Genomic DNA, 19678 nt, shown 5'->3' on the forward strand with positions numbered 1-19678 from the left:
ACACACGACAGTAATTCCAAAGGCATTTGTTAGCCGAGCTGAAACGAACGGATGAGCACAAATTTAACGACGAACTGTTCCGCTTTACTAAATCGTTTCCGGCCACCGGGTTGAGCGTGTACATCCCCATTTGTTCCTGCGTTAGGGTACGATGGGATGTAGGGAACCGGTGCCATTTTAAACGAGCGCCGTGGAATGTGCAGGGAATTCTGGAGAGCCAAAGGATGGACGGCAATACACGCGCGACACACACACCTCGCAGGTAGCAGGGAAGGAAAATTTGCTGAAAAACTTTGCTTGGGAAATGTTGTGCCGTGCTGCCAATGTTGAACGTTCAAGTTTTCTGACATTTTACAACTTGGATTTTGAAAGCAAAAAAATACCAGTCAAACTCGTCAAAAAGTAATGATTTACAGTTCATCAGTTACATGGCCCGCAAAAACAAAAATGTTTGTCAAGTTTTCTTGCTTTTACATTTATATCATTTTCTTCACATGGCCTACATCAAAATGATGAAAATGCTTCAACATTCATTTTCAACGTTATTCAACGCAAAAAAAGATCAGTCTTTTTAAAAGCCAAACCTATTACGGCAATAAAAACACTAAAAATTGTTAACATTGTTAAAATAATATATTTTCCATAATTGAAAAAATTGATCTCCCTCAATCAGTGCTATAAAACATAAGCATGGATTGCTTTGGTGGTATTTTTTTTAACACACAGCGTAATTCAAACTCCACGAGGAGAAACAAAATGCAAACATCATGGAATATTGTACCAAACAATAAACAAAAACTAGATCGAACGCCGAATAAATTGCGTCCCCTTTAGATGATGTGTGTGCTATAGCGGTTGACAAAAAAGAAATACACGATTTATTGTCACACACCCAGCGACCCCGTGTGCTTGATGGCGGCTGTTACCAATTTGTTTCCTTTTTTCCCCAGCTACCCGGTTTGATTTTTTCATTTTTTTCAAAGCAATTTTTTCACCCCAACACAACCGACGCCTCGAAAGCACTCGTAAAATTTCGATTTTGTCGTTCGAAATGACATTGTCATAAAAATTTATCCATTTTTCGTTCATCACAAACCAACGAAAGCAAACAAAAAAAAACACACACATACAGCGCCAGAAAGGCATGAAAGGAAGGAAGTTTGCTGGTGCAAAAATTATAAAATGATAAATCACAGCTTGACGACATGAACGAAAGGTCGATATTTGCCCGGGTGGTTCTCTGGGAGGGGATTTTGTTGTTGTTTTGGTGAACGCTATTAAAATATGTTGCACCTTCGCCTAACACCTCGCAGTTTTTTTTGGTTTGTTTGTGGCTGCTCCACTGTATAATGTGAAGGAGAAAAAAACTGCCAAACTCGCACACACAAGCGTACATTTTAGAAGCGACGTTTCCTCGCCAAATAAGGGTATCCAATTAATGCGACCCCATGGATACGGTCGTTTTCGGAGATGTGCGCCATTGCCTTTCTTTGGTGCGGGAAGCCACAAAAGGCATGGGATGCCGGGAGGGCGGCGAAGGGAGTAATGTATTCCAAACGTGCCACCACAGCGTTCCCGGTGGCTGGGAAGGAAGATCACCGCTAAAAGACGTTTAATGGAGGATATCGCGCGAGCGGATTATACGCTTGATGTCGGATTATTTTCTTGCAATTAATTAGATTATCGAAAGCACGTCAAATATGGGTGTTAGATTGTGATTGGAAAAGAGGTGTTTTTCTAATGAATATTAATCTCGATATGAATTTTTAAAATTTGCCCAAAAAGAGACGCCGCATTTTGGGGCTGGCAGTGAATTTGAATGTAAGCCAGAGGACTCGTTTAATCCGTCAGTGACAAGAAGAATAATCAAGCTCCCTGGATTAATTGAGCTTATTCTAATGTAACTTTTCAATCGAAAGGCTCCACAGCAAATCTCTATTTTTTATCATTATCATTGATTTTCGGCCCGTAACAATGATGATGATTAATAATGTATTACACTAGCTCATATACCGGTTAGATCGGACGCTTGCGGATGGATTACGTGTGCATTATACAGTAAAAGCGATGCAATATTTATTCACTTTTGAACGCACCCGAACCAATCTAAACAGCTAACCGGCATGCATATTGAATTAAGCCATCATACAACCACACAGCCACGGGGCAAGGTAAACCCAAATGCTGCCCATTACTTTATGACCGTTAGCCCCTTCTTCGGCGGTTGCAAAGTTTGGGATGCAATTTTCGACTGCATAAATAATTCAATTGCAATGCACTTCTCTGCCACCGGGATCGATTTTGGGCACTGGTGAATTTGGACACCGAGAAGGAGAGAGAGAGAGAGAAAAAAAGAGAGAGAAAGAGAGAAAGCTTGCTACACCACCAACCAGAGAATGAACATTGGTTGTCCAGTAATAGGGATGCATTTTGCGGGTGCGCAAGAGTGCATACCAACATTTCCCACCCAACCACCGTGCATGTATGTGAAGGCAATGGTTCGTTACTGAAATTCAGTCTCCGGTTCCGACAAGTACACCAGACTGTCCCGCGGGACGTTTGCCCCGAAAGCAGATACGACTCCGGGTGTGCTGCAGAATCACCGCGAGTCAAGTACACAAACACAACCAGCCGTGCCAACCTGGTGTAGACTACCACGGGGTATACCTCGGGATTCGATGGGAAAGTTTAAAATTTGCATAAAACCCCCCGATCCAAGGCAGGTTCTGCCGGTTCTTCTACTGGATGTGCTGTGATTGGTGTTGGTTGCAGATAGGGCGCGTAAAGCTTTAAGGCTGAAACCTGCCAGGAAAAGAACCGACAGACCGTATCGTGGCGATGTGTTACTCTGGAGACGCATTGTTGCATAGATACGTACGTACAGAAATGCAATCCTCCATATTCACCTGCAGTGCCACCGAGAACCGTGGGAAGAAAACCTTCTAGTTACCGGGATTTCGAGCCTTGGATAATGTATAGGAGGTTGGAAGCAATGATACTAAGGCATATTGATGTAGAAAACGAGATCAACCGACACAAAGCAAAGAATCTATTTCAAACTCTACTGGTCTGTGGAGTAAATTTTCTTCGTAATGTGTTTTTATTTCCAAAACAGATTTTTTTAAAACATTTGTTTCCATAAACATGAGAACTATTAACTGCCAGCGCCGCAAAAGTACATCCAGCCATGTCATGCGGCCCCTAAGTACTGTGAGTTGTAAATTGCTCTTCAATTATGTTGTTGTTGGTCGTTGTTGTTTTTTATCGCCCATTTATGACTCAAACACCCACTGGCAATCGACAGCTCGGTATCGATGATTGTTCAAACAATTAGAGCAATTTTCAATCCCTAAACGAATTATACATCCATTTACAGGAAGCATGATGATACCGACACTCAGCGGTACTTCAGTGCAATTGTTATAATTATGTTGTGTTCGATGGAGCAAAACCATACTTCCCACCCTGGAATACACACTGACTGATACAATAAGGTCAAGAGAGTGTCTGTCCGTCCGCCCATCCGAAACATCACCTACTGCCCACAAAACAGAAGTGATGTCACGCATAATTATCACATTAATTGAGGTGTAATTGCGAAGTATTAATCATCACTCGAACGGTCGACTCCCTTCGTCATTCCATCGATGGTAGCGCCAGCATGTCAGGGGGTTTGGGTCGACCTAGTGCACAAGGAGAAGGCTCCATTGGCTCTTGTGTAAACGTATTCCATCCGGCGAACGGTAATTTACATCGTCAGCACGATCATAGAGCTATTACTACCGTTAGACATCGATTTATGTTGTTTGCTTTCCTTCGATGACATAAACATCGAGCTGTCAGTGCGAACGCTCTACGACAGGTTTGCTACGGTTAGCAGTGAATCGAAACACTGATGTCACGGCGATGATACATTGGATCCCGTGTGTCGATCGATTGACTGGTCGAGATGCATAGGAATAGAAGAAAGATAAAAAGCACTATCGTGTCAAGCATAGAATAGTAATCTGCATAAGGTAAACCTGTCCTGCCTTCGGTGAGACAAAACATCACCGACGGACCGAAACTGCTTCAGTTCACACGTTCGCTGTACGTGTTCGTAGTTCAGCCCGTTTAACTTACCCATCCGATCTGATGCAGTGCGAGTGTGTGTGCCATCGGAATAAACGGTGGTAAATAAATTACGGCCAAATCCAGCACAGAAAACCTGCAGCTGCAGTAATTGATCGCATTAATCAATGTCTTTACGGAGAGGTTCTAGCGACCAAGCGACGATACACAGAAAGAAGCCCATCGGAAGACCATATGTACAGGGTGGGAACAAGTGGAACAGGACACGTAGAAGGGAGGATATCTAGTGTGGGCGTTTGCTGCATGTTGTGGCGTAAGCCGGTCGATCCATCTGTCCACCGGACAGACTGCCAATCGAGAATCAGAAAAGGGGACTGCCAACAATAGCCCCAACCAGCGGTGGACTATCTGGCGACTTTGGCCTCGGTATTCCGGTCTCGTAGCGCTCTGGGGTAGGACTCAGGTTTCGGTTGTCTCTGGAGCATCCAACCCACCATTTGACCACGGCCCCCAGAGCCTTTACACCTGAATGTGTTCTCGCCATATAACCGTTCGGTTAAAGCAGTGTTTGATCGATTGGACCTCCTTTGGCTTTGGCGAACGACCACAGCGAGGGGATTAGCGAGCGGCAAACGGTTCTCTTCCCTGCATTTACATTCGGATCTAATAAATTAAGCACTTAACCTTATACGGTCGTACCCGCATGTACGGTGCAAGTAAGGAAAGGTTGCGCCTTTTCGCACGTAGGTGCTGTCAGAGGCTTGGATAGTCATAATCGTACCGCAAGCGTGGCACGATTGATGAGTTATTTTATGGCTATATCATAGCGATTTGTAAAGCGTTGCCGGCCAAAACGTTCTGGGTTTTGCATCAAAAACGAAAACAAGGCTCAGAAGCTGTTCCTTTTACCTTGAAAATAAACACAAACCTAACAACTAAATAAGCTTAATTTATTTACAAAAGTTGAAAAACGTAAGCTTTGAGCTTAAGCTCGGATAATGTATAGGTGTTTGGGAACGATGATACTTTAGTAGCTCGCAGAGGAGTTGCTTGATATCAACGAGTTAATTCTCCATATCATCTTGATCCTGCTGTAGTTTCTTTAATTATTAGTTTTAAAAACATAGCTGCAGGAGCAAAAAGCCGTAAAATTTAAATTATTTTCCAATAGACAAAACTTCTCTCCGTCTTAGCTAACGACTTTGCTCAATAGAAACGCTCGAACTGCGAAAAAATATTCGGCAAGAGCTCTTTAAACTTCTAGCGTTAATTCGCGAGTACACCTACCTCTGTACAGATTAGCCGCCGTTTCCCAGTGCCCCCGTTGGCTTCGGATGTGGTGTTTGACTAGTCGTTCAAAGTTTTTCGTCGCCTTTGCCTGCAGCTGTCGTTCCGTTTCGGCATCGCAGCAGATACCACCGCACACGGGACCTTGGTCGTGCTGGGATCCTGCAGAAAAGGAAGAGAAATGGAAAACACCATTCCGTTAGCACACAGAATACACAAAATATGTATCAACCAAATTTGGAAACTTCCACAATCGGCATAATTGATGCAATTAATTACTTGAAAAATTATTTAATTTTACCTTTTTCGCCGTGCGACGTTTGGCGATACCCATCACTACCTACCAGAGACCTTGGAAGCGAGTATTGTGAAGTATCGTTAAAGAAGTACAGAACTTAAAAGACTATCCTCGTTAAATTATACTCGAGATGTGTAGTGGCAGGGAGAAGACCAAACTCGAGAAAACAGTAAACACGTGGCTCAAAATTTATATTCGATTTGTTTTTCTTTTTTGTAGCTTCGTGTTTGTGTCTGTGTTGGTTTGTGGCGCGATAAGAAAAGCGTCTGATACTCAAGTGTGACGCAGTCGTACCTCATTAGCGCGGAAACACTTTTGCACAGATTTATTTTCCGAAACTCATCCAACGCCACTCTAATCTACCAACGATGACTAGAAATGTGTTGGTGTAGCTACTGCTCGTTCGCCGTATATCAGATTGCGCTACGTAAGTAATGGAAAATGCGAGATGTGCGGTACACTCTTTTCATCACTAACTTCATGTTTTGCACACACACACACACACACACACACACACACACACACACACACACACACACAAAAGGTAGAAAACAAAGTGGATACGAGAGAACAAACAAAATTCGAGCCTCGAGTGTACGAGATTCGCGCGCGAAAACCACCTCCAAGAGTATGCGAATAAAGGATATAAAAGGCGTATAGATGGCATCGTCGTCGCCATCATCATCATCAACACCACAAGCCCACCGACGGCTGCTGGAGCTGTATCGTGCTCCAGAACTGTAAGTAGTTTTCCCGTACCTCACTAGGTGTCTTTTTTTTTGGTCCGTTTTATCACACGGCATGGTCCGGATGAGGACGCAAAATTTGCGCATGTCCATCGCGAGTCACCATGTGCCTGCACAAGGCTGTTGGTTGTACTGCCATTCAACCTTTCCAACATTTACCTATTTGCTGAATCATTTTCCATTCTCGCGCTAGTGTTGCGTAAGAGAATTAAATTAGGTTTCTTTTGCTCTAATTTTATATCATCATGATGCCTTTTAGTGTTTCCGAATTGTATCATTGTCGAATTGTAACGAGTGAAGCATGGTGAAATAGTATTACACATCCCTATCCCTATGTAAACCTCTCACACGTTTCTGTAGTCCTTACTTTTCTATTCGTTAAATTAACTGAAAGCGTTCGTGCCATTCCCCCCGCTGGAGGAGTCGTCAACAAAGATAGTCCGGAGCTAGAACGGGTACAAACAATGGCGAGCATAACAATCATAACAACCCGCTATCAACCATCGCACAGCGCCCACAACACCCACGATGCTTCGTTCGTTATAAGAGGCTTTGGGAGAAGCTGGCATGGGGTTTTTCCAATTTCACTCGGAAGGAGGCTTCTAAAGCCATTCTAAAACTTCAAGCAGCACGATCCCTTTGGCCGATACGACGGTGTAGTGGCTTCATCTAGAAAACCACCGCTTCCAGGCAGTTTCCTCTCGACCTTTTTCCGTGCATTCTCTGCAGTTCAGATGTTCCCCCTCGTTGACTGTGTAAAAGTGCGCCTTGCACGAGTGTCCTTATTTTGTGAGAATTTCCATTCTTTTCTTCTAGATGTGTGGTTACACCTAGCATAGCGTGAAGGTTGTCACTTGCGGTGGAAATATTTCGTTTTTTTTTCGCAGTTTCTCTCCCATAATCACAGTTCACACAGCCTCATCTGCATCATTGCGGTATGCCATCAGTGCGGGGAGAGCGAGCGAGAGAGAGAGAGAGAGTGAGAGACAGTTATGCGACGAAGCGTGTAATAAACCCAAGTGGATTTGGAGACTACGCGGTTTTGTTTGCGAATGCATACATGGATGGGATTATGTAAGTGTATTTTAATCCTCCTCCCAATATGGTGTTAATCAGTTGAAGGTGAAAGTGAATTTTCAGACCGACAGAAAATGGAAATGTAATTCAACAATGGTTGGGTAGACTTTAAACAATTCGTGATAATCGAAAATAGTGGCAACAACTAACTCTGAGATGGGAATTTTGCACATCGAATTGAGTTTTTTATTTTGATTTTCAGACATTTTACGTTTACGGACTACCAACGAAAGAATGACGAAACCTCGCTAACCCAATTCGCTGCAAGCAACAGTTTATTTTTCCAACGTTTTCACCACAAATTATGTAGCTCCGGATGAACCGAACCAGCACACCGCTATCAAATCAAAGTGAAATAGAATCTATCCTGTCTGTTTTTCTTTGATTTAAGCTCGTTCGCTTTCGGCCGCTGCTTCTAATGTTGCGCTTCGTTTGATTCCGATACTCCTATCCATCCGTGCAATGAAAGGTAAGGACAGCGACGGAAAGGAGGAAGAGTTGAAGGGGCAAAACCTGGTGCTGGGCAAGGTTTTCTTTTACGCCACTCGGGATGCTGTAATCGTAGAACTTCATTGAGCACGTGCACCATCTGTTACCGCCCGAGTATCGGAGGTATCTGCCCAACGTTAGGCAAAACCCCGAACCACCCTAGCCGACATTCATCCCACGGTTGGAAAATGCTGAATTGGTGTACTATTTCCGCCGTTCGTTTTCTCCTTAGTTTTGTTGTTCTATGATTTTTCATTCATTCATTTGTGAGGATGTGAAGAAGATAGAAAAAAAGGGAATATTCACACATACACACAAACAGATTCGAAGAGAATGCTGGTTTATTTTATCCGGTTTGCTAAAGTTGAGGATACGAACTTTTTGCTTCGTTCATTTCATCTCGAACGATATCCGGGACCGGGGATCGTTGGTTTAGCGGGCGAAAATTTCCACGGCAAAAGAATCCAACGCACAGTAGACACTCGGGCGGTGGCTGTCAGGAAATGGAATTGTCATTTTATTTCACATTGCTCCAATTTCCTGCCATTGTGCCCATGGTGTTCCATCCATCCCGTTCCCTCCGACCGGTTCCGCAGACGGTGGATTGTGTGAGGACAGGCAAACCCAATCTAATAGCTTTCACCACTGCTAGCAAACGAACGAAAAGCACATGCGATGATGTTTGGCCGTATGCCTGACATTATTGGCCGACACAGAATTCGTATCTGCTAGTGTAGCACTTATGAGACAACGCAGCGACAGCGGGAGAGGGGAATGCACACGAGCGATGAAGAGTAAGAGTGAAGGTAATGGCGTGATGCTTTTAATGCAGAAGGCACAAGGGAAAATGGTTTTACATATTCATAATGGAAAATTTAATTTTAATTCTCTAAAAAATTTCCCCGCTTCAAACGAGATGATGAGCCTGCACGAACAGACAAACGTTCGGATAGGAAAAGGGCTGAGACGGGACGAGGGCTGAATGGTGGCCGCATTTGGGGTAAGCTTGTTAGGAGTTTTCTGAACTCGACCCAAACTCAATTTTCAAGCAAGTGATTGATGGTGGAACATCCTGGGACCTGAGGCCCAGAACATTTCCAGCTAACGGATGCTTTGACGCTGTTCGATCGATCGGATGATGCTTTTCAATCTGTTTGCGTGAAGCGGGATGATGGATTGGCGGATTGGAGGAGGAGGATTTCAATTAGCCTCAGTCACCTATCGATCGCAAATTTTACACACACACCAAGCTCCATACCTCAAAGTGGTTGAAAGACCAGGCGTCTCCATGAAAATGGACGGAAATGCAGAAGTAAAATTATTAAAGCGGTTGTCTGTTTAGAGGGAAATGGCAGTAGTATACCATTTGGAAATTCTGCCTCAATGTACCGCTTGTGCCAGTATGTTCCAATTCGAGGACATCATACGTATTGGTCCGAAATGTGTCACTGTTACACAAACTCCATAAATCATAAATATGCACCCTCACAACATGTGCACATCGATACTAGCTGGTTGCCCGTACAGAATGGACTCTCGCCTACGGCAATATATCCAAAAAGCAGCAAAAAAAAAAAGAGAGATCACTTTCCGAAATCGCAACCAAACACAGCAAAACCCATCTCGAGAGACCCATTTGACCATGAAGCAATACGAAACGAATTGCTTTCCTGTGTGGTTGACAGGCGAGAAGGAGGAAACGGGTGCCATCCTCCACATGACGAAACATGATGTAGTATCCCCCTGGGGGTAGGTGAAGGTAAAATGTTGCCACATATCTTTTCGCCCGACCCCATGAGTCGGATTTGTGCCACCTGCAATGAGCGATGATACGTTGATTAGAATCGAATGTGCAGCACATCCGAAACTGGTTGCCAAAATTCGTGGTCCCTTAGACCACAGTTCCACCGAGAGTTGCTAGTAGAACTATTGCATGCAAAACTGCTTACATCTCGACCTTCCGGCGTAGGAATTGGCAATCGTGTGCATATATTTCCGGCCTAACGACATTCCACAATGGCAATAGAACAACACTGGGCTAAATAGGTCACTGGGAAAAATATAACTATCCCAATCGGAGTGTGGAAGCAAAACAAAAACGGCTGCCCAGGACACCGTTCCTTACCGGGTGCTATTATAAATTCGGTCTGCGGTAAGAGCTTTTGTTTTTTTTTTGACGGCTATTTTTTTCTCCTTTCCACTTATTTTGGGGTGTTGGCCGTGACCGAAGAGAAAACGATTTGTTATGGGAAATGCCGTGTTATCGGCCTTGTATTTCACTTCCGCAAACCAGCAGGGGCACACACACACATGGAGTGTAGAGAGATAGCACATGGCCTTCATGGCGCCATAATGGAGTTTGCAATTTGTGCCCGGATGACGAACATTCTGGAACCCGCCTGTGCTGGTCTGGTGGGTAATCTTTACCCAGAACGGAACGTTTGTCAAATGGGTTGCGCACACTCGGGCCGGGAGAAGCTGGGATTAGAAAATCATTTCTGGCCGTTACCGAGCTGTTTTCGAATTTCGAAGGGCTGGACCAAAGCCATAAGACCAGCTGTGGGTCGTAATTTGTACCCGAAGCCAAAGGTCGATCGTTTCCGGAATTCGTTTCGGTACATCTTCCGGGACGGAACATTTGGGGTTGGACAATTCCTTCCTGCACCGGTGGTACGTGTGTATTGGCACGAAAGATTGATAGCTCTACTGGAGCTTGGTGAATCCGGGGAAGATTCAGAATTATCTGGCATCCGTATCAACGTCTAACATGCGATCTTTTTTTTCCTTTCATTCTTACTCCTTGCTGTCCAAGAATTGAGAAAAGCTTTATCGACGAAACTGCCTAATCCCGGTTTTGAACCACTCCGACAACAATCCAGAATCTTCGCAACTCATTCATCATTTTTTTTATTTTTCTTCCATGCGACAGCTTAATCTTGTTCGTCGTTTCCAAACGGAGATCCCCTTTCATCTTGCCCGAACCGTAGAACACTCGGGACAAGTTGTAAATGAAGCAGAAATGCGTTGGAAATCCTTTCCCAATCCTCTTGCTGCTTGTGGTGTAATGCTTGGGGTTTCCAATTCACTAACCTGCCTACAGATTGAGAAGGGATTACTATACCGTACGTAGGAATGTGCGTCTGTGTATGTATCATGGAAAGGAGATGGATCAATTTACTTAAACTTTTTTACTCCTTCCTTCTACCAGCAACTTTTTTGTTTTGCCTTGGACCAAGTTTTGCCTGCCTAATGGAGCAGGAAAGTTTTTCAAGCTTGAACTCATCTCTCGAATGGGACCATCACATTTTGTGTACAGTAAAATTGGTGCCTTCTTGGTCCATCGTGGTTGGACACAATTTTCGGTCCTTCCTTCTCATCGACGGTTTGGTTTTATTTTTACAAATTTTTACGCCTTAAGCACGTAAGCTTCTGACGGTGTACAACTGTTACACACTTCTTCTTTTAGGTTCTTGCATCGTGCTAAGATGAAAAATTGAACATTGTGTTTTACCATCTACCTCCCGGGAAGTAAATAAAGTGTAACAACCGAAACGAGATTTTTATTCCCGAACAACAGCGAGCGTGGTTCTGAGCGCTTTAATAAAAAATCTCTTTGACCACAGCGGTTTTTATGGGTTTTTTTCGGAGATTTAAACAAAAAAAGAAAAAAAAAAACGTGTGACGTCTATGGGAGTTTGAAGCAATATTTTAAGCACGGCCAAACCCAGCCTAAACTTTTCCTACCGAATGCAAGGCATGTTACCTTGCAGCATGTGGCCGTTATTGAAGTGGAAAAAAATTTCACTGATTAAAACGCTTCAGGCTATTCGTGTGAAGTTGGGAATGGTCAAGAATGCTAGTAAAATGGAACGAAACTTTCACGATAGCGAGAAAAGATGAATCCATTTTTATACAAAAATATAGATGAAAAATATATAAAAAAAAAAACACACGCACACATTCAGCTTGCTTGAATTCGATAGCATTTGCTCAATATTCGGTTGTGCAGCAAAACCGGTTGAAAACGACACAAAAGAAGCCAAATCGTCAACCACAGGCTAATGGAAGCTAACAAGCGTGATTTGATGATGACAATCCGAGTTGTCAGGATGAGGCCAAAACCTGGAGATATGTTTGACATCGGAATCTTGGCAGCATCTATCCTTGCATTGGAAAGCCCACTTTAAACACGTCGGAACGATGAGCAGATATAATGGAGCTGCTTTTCATAGCCAGTGACAATCGAGAGACGTTTGTCATCTCCTTTTCTGGATCACTTTCCAGCTGAAAGCATTCTTTCAAAAAGATGGAGGGGTTTTGTGTGTGTTGGCTATCCTTTAACTCGTCGGTTTGACTCGGTAAAAAATGAATCGATGAAAAAAAACGAACGACCACATTTAGTTCAAACGATGAATGCATCACTAGCTAGAGTTGACGCTTGAACGATGGGAACGATTGTAGATGAGAGTTTGCTTTCATAAGAATGCTGCTACACTGAAATGTACGAAAACGGAGATGGATTTCTATCTTGTATTCGTGTTATGGTAAGAAAGGACAGAGCATTAATTAGGAAGCTTATAGCATATTCGAAAAGATTTTGCTTGGGGGATTGGGGGATTTTGGAGAAGAACTCCAATTAGTCTATTGAGTTATTTTCATTCAAATCTAAATTAAAGGATAACTAAATTTAATATGGCTTTTATCGTTATAAAACTCATTTAAGGTATAATATTTTTTTCCACTGAGTATATCCTTCACACTTCTTTAAATTCAGTCGTAAATTAAACAATTAATAATGATGTTTGAATTCATGCATCTAAAGAGCTACGCTACACTCTCTGGGGACGATATTGGTTAGTATCAAAGCTAAGCGAACCAACCTAAATCAGACCGCTTGTGGTTAACTTTTCCATCCCGTCCAAATTTCAAAGGATAGCGTACAGATGAATCCTTCCATGAGTATTCAAATGATGGCACCACTTCCCAGTACCCATTTTCCTTCAAAGTCAGCTCCCAAAAGTATGGGACAAGCGCACAGGAGAAAAGATGCACAAGCAAACATTCGGTGAAAGCATCACTTCACCCGTAGGCTATTTTTAGAAGAAGGAAAGGAAAACGATTCTTTCATCCCTCGACTCTTACACCCCCAGAGGGGTTAGTTTGAGTTCGAGTTGCGGTGAACTCACTTGACAGAAAATGGTAATCAAATTATGTGCTTCAAGTGATGCTTTCTAAAACAAATGGGTACAGCGGTACAGTAAAAACATTGCCTAACTTTGACTTCGTTTGGTGTTGGGTGGTAGCAGAGTCAGTATCGTGCTGCCGCACCGTGCGTGGTAAGTGGTTCGGAAAATCAACCATACGTCAGACGACACAAAAGCGTTGCTTTATCGAGCGAACACTAACTTTGACTGGTAGGTTTGTCAATCCGAGCGTGTAATATCGTTTTTCACCTGAAGCAGTTCAAATTTTCCGGTCCTTTGGCTGTACAATTATTATCATTTGCTTTTAAATTTTGAAACAATATTCCATCCCCATAGTATGGTGTGTAACTTCATGTTGACTACTATCATCTAAATATGCATTTAAGTATTTAAAGACCTAGCGTAAAACGCTGATATCACTATAACTTTTCGAAGATCAAAACAATATATTTACGCCAAGAATATTGCATTACATCTTCGCGAGCAATACAGAGCAATCACTGACCTGCAACACTGAAAAAGGTCATGCATCATCATAATCTCCATGCACCATCGTTGGAGTCATTTGTCGTTGGCTAAACGTTTCAAATTCATCCAACCTAACTAACGACTCACTTATCCCAACCACATGTCGTGGAAACACTAACTTGTAACTTGTCGGAAGTTACTGCCATATTTTGCACCATGACTTTTTTGCGTCTTTCGTATTGTAAGCATAAAAAACTATACATCTTCTTCCTTGCTACACTTTCAGACAAGATATAGGTCCACCCAATGTACTCCAATAGATGGCCCTTTGTTATAATACTCGGTACGGTATAGTATTGAGCCTTATGCTGTCACTGCAGCTGTCTCAAAGTAATGCTGCTACATATCTTTAGGAAACAGTTACATCCAAAGCACTTACATCCGGTGCATTACATCGTCTGCGAAGAATGACCTTACTTCGCTTACTTTCTTAATGCCATCGGTGTGAAAAATGGTTTACTACGCCAACAGAAAATGGAGAAATTGGTTCACTTTTCTAGACGGAAGGTGCCTTTTTTAGATGGGAGGTTGTTGTTTGATGTTACAAATGTAATCATGAAAATGTTGAAACGGTTTCTTCTTTATCCTTCCTTTCGTATTCTATTAAACTTAAGGAAAAAGGTTCGAGAGGCAAGTTAACTCGTTTTTCTCAAGATTCCTACTTTTTAAAGTAATAATATGAGTTATGTTATATCCACTTCGGATAAGCTGCTAAAACACTTCGTAGCAAACAGTGTGTACCAAAAACTGAACAAAGAAAGAATTTAACCTATCTCATATTACCAGTCCACCATTATTCATGCTACTATTGTCTAGTGACTCTTCTCATCCTAGCAATTACTTAACCCCTTCCTGTCGGCAAGCTAATCCAAAAAAGGGTTCTTTGGAGCGTACAACAATCCTGGTTTTTTTTTTACCTTAGCTTAGTAAAAGTTTTTGTACAAAATAATACGAAATGTGGTTGACCAAAACTGTTCGTCCTTAGCAAGACTCACAGAAAATCACGAGGAATTTAACAGCAAAAAATCCTTCGCAATACTTTCCAGTATGGATTACTGTCCTTCACCACTTGCCGCAAGCGATGGTGATACAAACTGACTATAATTTATTAAAGCGTAAGACTTAAGCCTGTCGCTACAAAATACACACCAGGCAGACGATGGTGCCCTTTTTTAGTGGAAAAAAGGATGAGCGCCCGAAAGGCTCCTGGTAGCGATGTGTGAAGAATAAAATCGCAAAATATATTAAACAAATGACAGAAAAAGTAGACCATTTCCCACCCCTAACACACGGCCAATAGTGCCGGCAAAATCGCACAGGAAACCAAATGACAAATGGTGCTCCCGCATCGGCTGGTGAAAGAAGCAGAGCGTCCGACGAAAAGCTTCAGTCCGTTTTTGTTGGTTTCGTTTCTTGGGCAGGAATTTTATGGGTTCTCCGTGAACTCACACCACCCCGCCAAAGGACGATCGGTCGCTTCCTCCAAACTCGATTGTCCCGGAAAAGAAGAGGCGCAAAAAAAGGAAGTAGTATCCCACGGTAAAGCAATCTTCACGAAATACCGTGCACTGGTTGTAGTCTGCGAGAGTTCCAGACTACGACGCTTGGACGCTTCCGGCACCCGCTGTGCAGGCTTTTGGCAGACCGGAAGAAAGGCAAGGAAGTCTGTCGCAGAAAGGACAAGGAATGGGGGAAGGAGCGGAGGATTTATGACGCTTTCATCGTTACTAGAGCACTGCATACAGTTCCGTTTCCGTTCGCCGGAGGCGGCAATTGCTACACTCTGTTGAAGTTAGCGAATGTATCAGAAGTCCTTTAAAAACGATAACACGGAACGGTGGCAGCAGCCACATTCCATCTATTTTGCATGGTACGCGCTCATTCGCAATATTCATATACATTTAAGCAAAGGGAAGAGCAGAAACTGGCAACCATTGAAACGGTTCCGTATTGCTAGTGCTGGTAGGAGATGTTTCAAAATGCTGATTGCCTTGCCGATGGGTGCTCGTTCAAGAGGCAGGCTCTTGATTACAGTTTAATGTACTCTTTGAGGGTCGTCTACTTCGTTGGAATACAGTTATATCGCAGACAGGGATTCATATGACACTTCAGAAAAAAAACCCACAATTGCATCATATAGCAGACATTCGATAACAATCTAGAGTTATCCATCCCGTCCGGATGTCGTGGATGTCATAAGAGCTCAGCAGTTATATATTACGTAGTAAAAAAGAATAGATAGCGAAAATTAGACTAATTGCCAACCAAATTTGACATTAAAGATATCTGCTGTGTATGCTCAAGGTCTACTAATACGAGTGTTCAAAAACGAAGCACATCGTCTTAAAAACTCTTTAATCTATACCTGAGGTTCCCTCGAAGGGTGCATTGAAACTAACCGGAAAAGACTTAAGAAACTACATGAATGTAAACTTACTCCTCTTGTGATGCATCTGTCCAGCAATAAATCATTGATCAACACCGCTTGATAGAACAAAGCCGAAAGAGCGAAGTACGCGGTACCAGGTTTGAAACTTTGTGCTACAAACTCCCAACAGGTCTACCCATTCCACGCTGTCGGCGATGCAAAAGCTGCACCAAACACCGTGGCTAAACAACTGGCAGTTCCTACCACAAGCAACAGATTAATGTCTGGCTGGTTGGTTTTGCTCGTAAGTATATCGATGAAATTTCCTTCTGCTTAAAGGCTACTGAAGCATTAGTGGAAAATCCGCTTTTCCCCTGTTATACACTAGCCGTGTGGAGCTGCCTAATACTCTCACGAGGCACTGCCGTATCAAGCCAGACCCGTAAGTTACCCCGAGAAGGAAGTTAATTATTTTGATGCACTTCACAACATGCGGGGGACTAGCAACGGACACAGTGAGGCAAGCGTGCCTGGCGCCGTACAAAATGGGTAACGTTATTGAAGGTGCCGGTACTTGTCATCTTGTCACCAGTGTGTATTATGTGGCCTTACATTACGGGAGGGAAATAAGAAAGGTACCTTGGAGTGGAAAATCCTAAAGGAAGGCTGTGGAACTTTCGCTCCGCAAACGTGCTGCTTGTTCCGCCCGCTGCCCCGTTGAATTCTCCGATGCACCGGTAGTGATAAAGCTCGATGACATGCTGTTACAACAAGGGCAATTATCTTCAATCTACTCGTCAAATTGAAAATTGATGTGACGTAGAGCTTATCGCGCCGGTGCTACAAGTGAGCAAACTTGCGTTGCGTCTGAGTGTCGCGTGAAACTAGAATTTTGTCTCATTCTCTCATATCATTTAAAAATCAAACGACGCTTCATGCAATAAATGTTATAGACTATAATAAAAAAAACATTAACTCATTTAATCCATTCAACCTTCTACTTTCACCGATGTCACTCTGCTATAATAAGTCTTATTAACATTGCGCATGGAAAGAGTTGGTCACAAAACGGTTGGTTTAAGTTATCCACAAGATCGCTGAACAGGCGACAGCCAAATTTACGAATTTAGGTCAACAATAATCAGTCATCGTTTTGTGCAACTTTATGTCCTGTTTCCCATCGCCTAAGGAAGCCAAAACAACGCGAACCAGCTGATGCCGTGAAGTGTGCCGGAATTGCAATCATCGTCGCGGTCGGAAGCGAACCTGTGCCCTGAAGCGAAAATTGAAAATTGATAGCATTTTGTCCGTGTACCGGTATATTCAGCCCATTAGCTGGTTCGTATTTCAAGCGCTGGAGGGATGCAGTGTTTAAAAGGGTGCGAGATGTGACAGAGCATCTTCTTCCAGCAGACAGAAGGTTGGCTGAAGTGCAACGACACCCGTACGTTCCAGCCGGTGGTTCCATTTCAACCGCACCGATCTACATCCAGCAGCTTTGGCATTATCGCTCTACGAGAAGCTTAAAGCTTGTGCACACTGGGCTGTTTGGTGCGCTTTTGAGGTTTTGGCGTGGAACGGTTTGTGCGGTGTGTGAGCGTGTTTGCGCTGGCTATTTATTTGCGGTAAACGCATTCCCTTTGCTGTACTCTTGCACATAAAAGCACGCATTAATACTTTTTGCCGGAGCGCTAAAACCAACTAAAACGTGCATCACGCTGTAGCGAACGCTGGTAACAAAGCATGGGAAAAATCCTTTTATCGCTCCTTAAGTCTTAGACCCAAAACACACAAAACAACAACAAAAAACACCGCTCTAGGGTTTCGCAGCCGTTATGACACGGGACGAAGTGTTTGTACACACATGAAAGTGGTTGCATATTCTGTTGCTGGTACGACAACGAATACACCCGTAGGCGAAATGCATCTTCGAGGCAGAACGGTGACAAAAAGAACGGGAAACATTTACCACAACTTGGCGGTTTTGTTGGGTGTGCTATGTCCCTAGTGGTTCTACAGAGGATAAAATCGTTCAAGTGGTGGAAAAATATCTCATATGTTCATTAAAAACTGAACTGAACTTAATGATGTCGTAAGTTGATCATTAATAATTTATGTTGTACTCCAACGGTTCTGTTAAGCATTTTCGCTAGGTTCAGTAGTCTATCTCGATGTACAGATGTCATTGGTTTACTCAGGTGCATACGGAGCCCGAAATACAAAGTGTGGATAAAAAAACCGCGCCTGGATCCCGAAATACAAGCGGGATCGCAGAAATTCGGATTAAGATAATTCACAGTAATGTCGGTTTTAAAACTTTCAAACATGTCCGATTATGCACCCTGATTCGACATACGCATACATCCATCCAGCCTTTACTACTGTACCTTGGAAACTAGTAAAAGGTGATCTCAGCATTGTAAAATAAGTAAAAAAAAAAGTTTAATGGAGTTTCGAAGACATTTTGTCTGGCATTATCATAGTACATAATATGCCTTTTTAACGTCAATCTGTCTCGTATGCTGTCCTTGCTACTGGTTCGCTGGTCCGCTCAGGTTCGGTTGGAAGGACAGAGCTACGTCAAAAACGGCTCAATTAAATCCTTCAGAACAGCCACTTTAACAATCGCACTATAAATCACTTTCCCGATAGCAATTAGAATTAATTGCATAACCACCCAACCCAACAGGAGCGAATTAATTAAATTGATCCTGTCGATAGCAGAATTAAACCATAAAGCTCCAATCGCCGGCCCATTCCGGCATGCGGTTACTCTGACCTCCTGCAAAAAGCTGACCAAAAAAGGAGTCAAAATTATTACACTTTACATTGATCGATTACTGTGAGTCGCCTCACGGTACAGAGGCAGTGACAGGCAGCACGTAAAAAAATTGAAGTCTGATCCCACCGGGGGATCGTTACGATGCGAGCTGGGAGCAAAAAGGTAAGCAAACACAACAGTAAATAACAGTGGGTTCCATAAATGGGCACCCAGAGGTTACTGGCTCGAGGGGCTGCAAGAGATTGAAGAAGAAGAAAATGAAGTGGAACAGCAACAATAACAAAAAAAAAATGGTGCAGATGAGAAGAAGTAGAGCGTACGCAACCTTCGCAAGGCTCTCGATCAATTCCCACCGAGCGGGTTCAAGCTATGGTCGTTAATTTACGTATCGCAACACGTGTATTACCCCTGTGTTGCCATTACCCGTTTGCCGACGCTTCTCCATTCATGTTGTGTTTAATTTTTGTTTTGCCGTGTTAATGGTTTTTACGTTTTTCGCAGACGACTGGAGGTGTCCAATCGAATCGAAGGCTTCGGAGACGAACATTAGCCTCCTTATTTTGCTAAATTTCACTCAGTTTCGCATAATTCCGGTTGCTCATATGCTCGAGCTACCTACGCCACCGACTGTTTACCGTGCCACATGTTGAAGAGCTTTAACCTCTTGAACCGTTTTTTACCGCCCCATACATATCCAGTGCGGTGGCGGTTCCTTCGGCTACGTAATCGTTCCACATTATTGCGATTGCAACACGGATTCGCAGTCGTCGAACGGAACGGGTTGCGACTACCACAACATACAACCATCGTGGAACAACAAAGAGGTAG

At 43.1% G+C, this 19678-nt stretch overlaps 1 protein-coding gene across 1 annotated transcript in view; it reads right to left on the bottom strand.

Moving 5' to 3' along the window:
- LOC128713991 (division abnormally delayed protein) overlaps positions 1–19678 on the bottom strand; it is a 115462-nt gene that overhangs the window by 23056 nt on the left and 72728 nt on the right. The window contains exon 2 of the mRNA XM_053808865.1: positions 5359–5520. Coding sequence (XP_053664840.1) covers positions 5359–5520 — 162 coding nt within the window. The remainder of the gene's footprint in view (positions 1–5358; positions 5521–19678) is intronic.

Source organism: Anopheles marshallii, chromosome 3 (genome assembly GCF_943734725.1).
Source record: "Anopheles marshallii chromosome 3, idAnoMarsDA_429_01, whole genome shotgun sequence".
NCBI classification, from domain to species: Eukaryota; Metazoa; Arthropoda; class Insecta; order Diptera; family Culicidae; genus Anopheles; species Anopheles marshallii.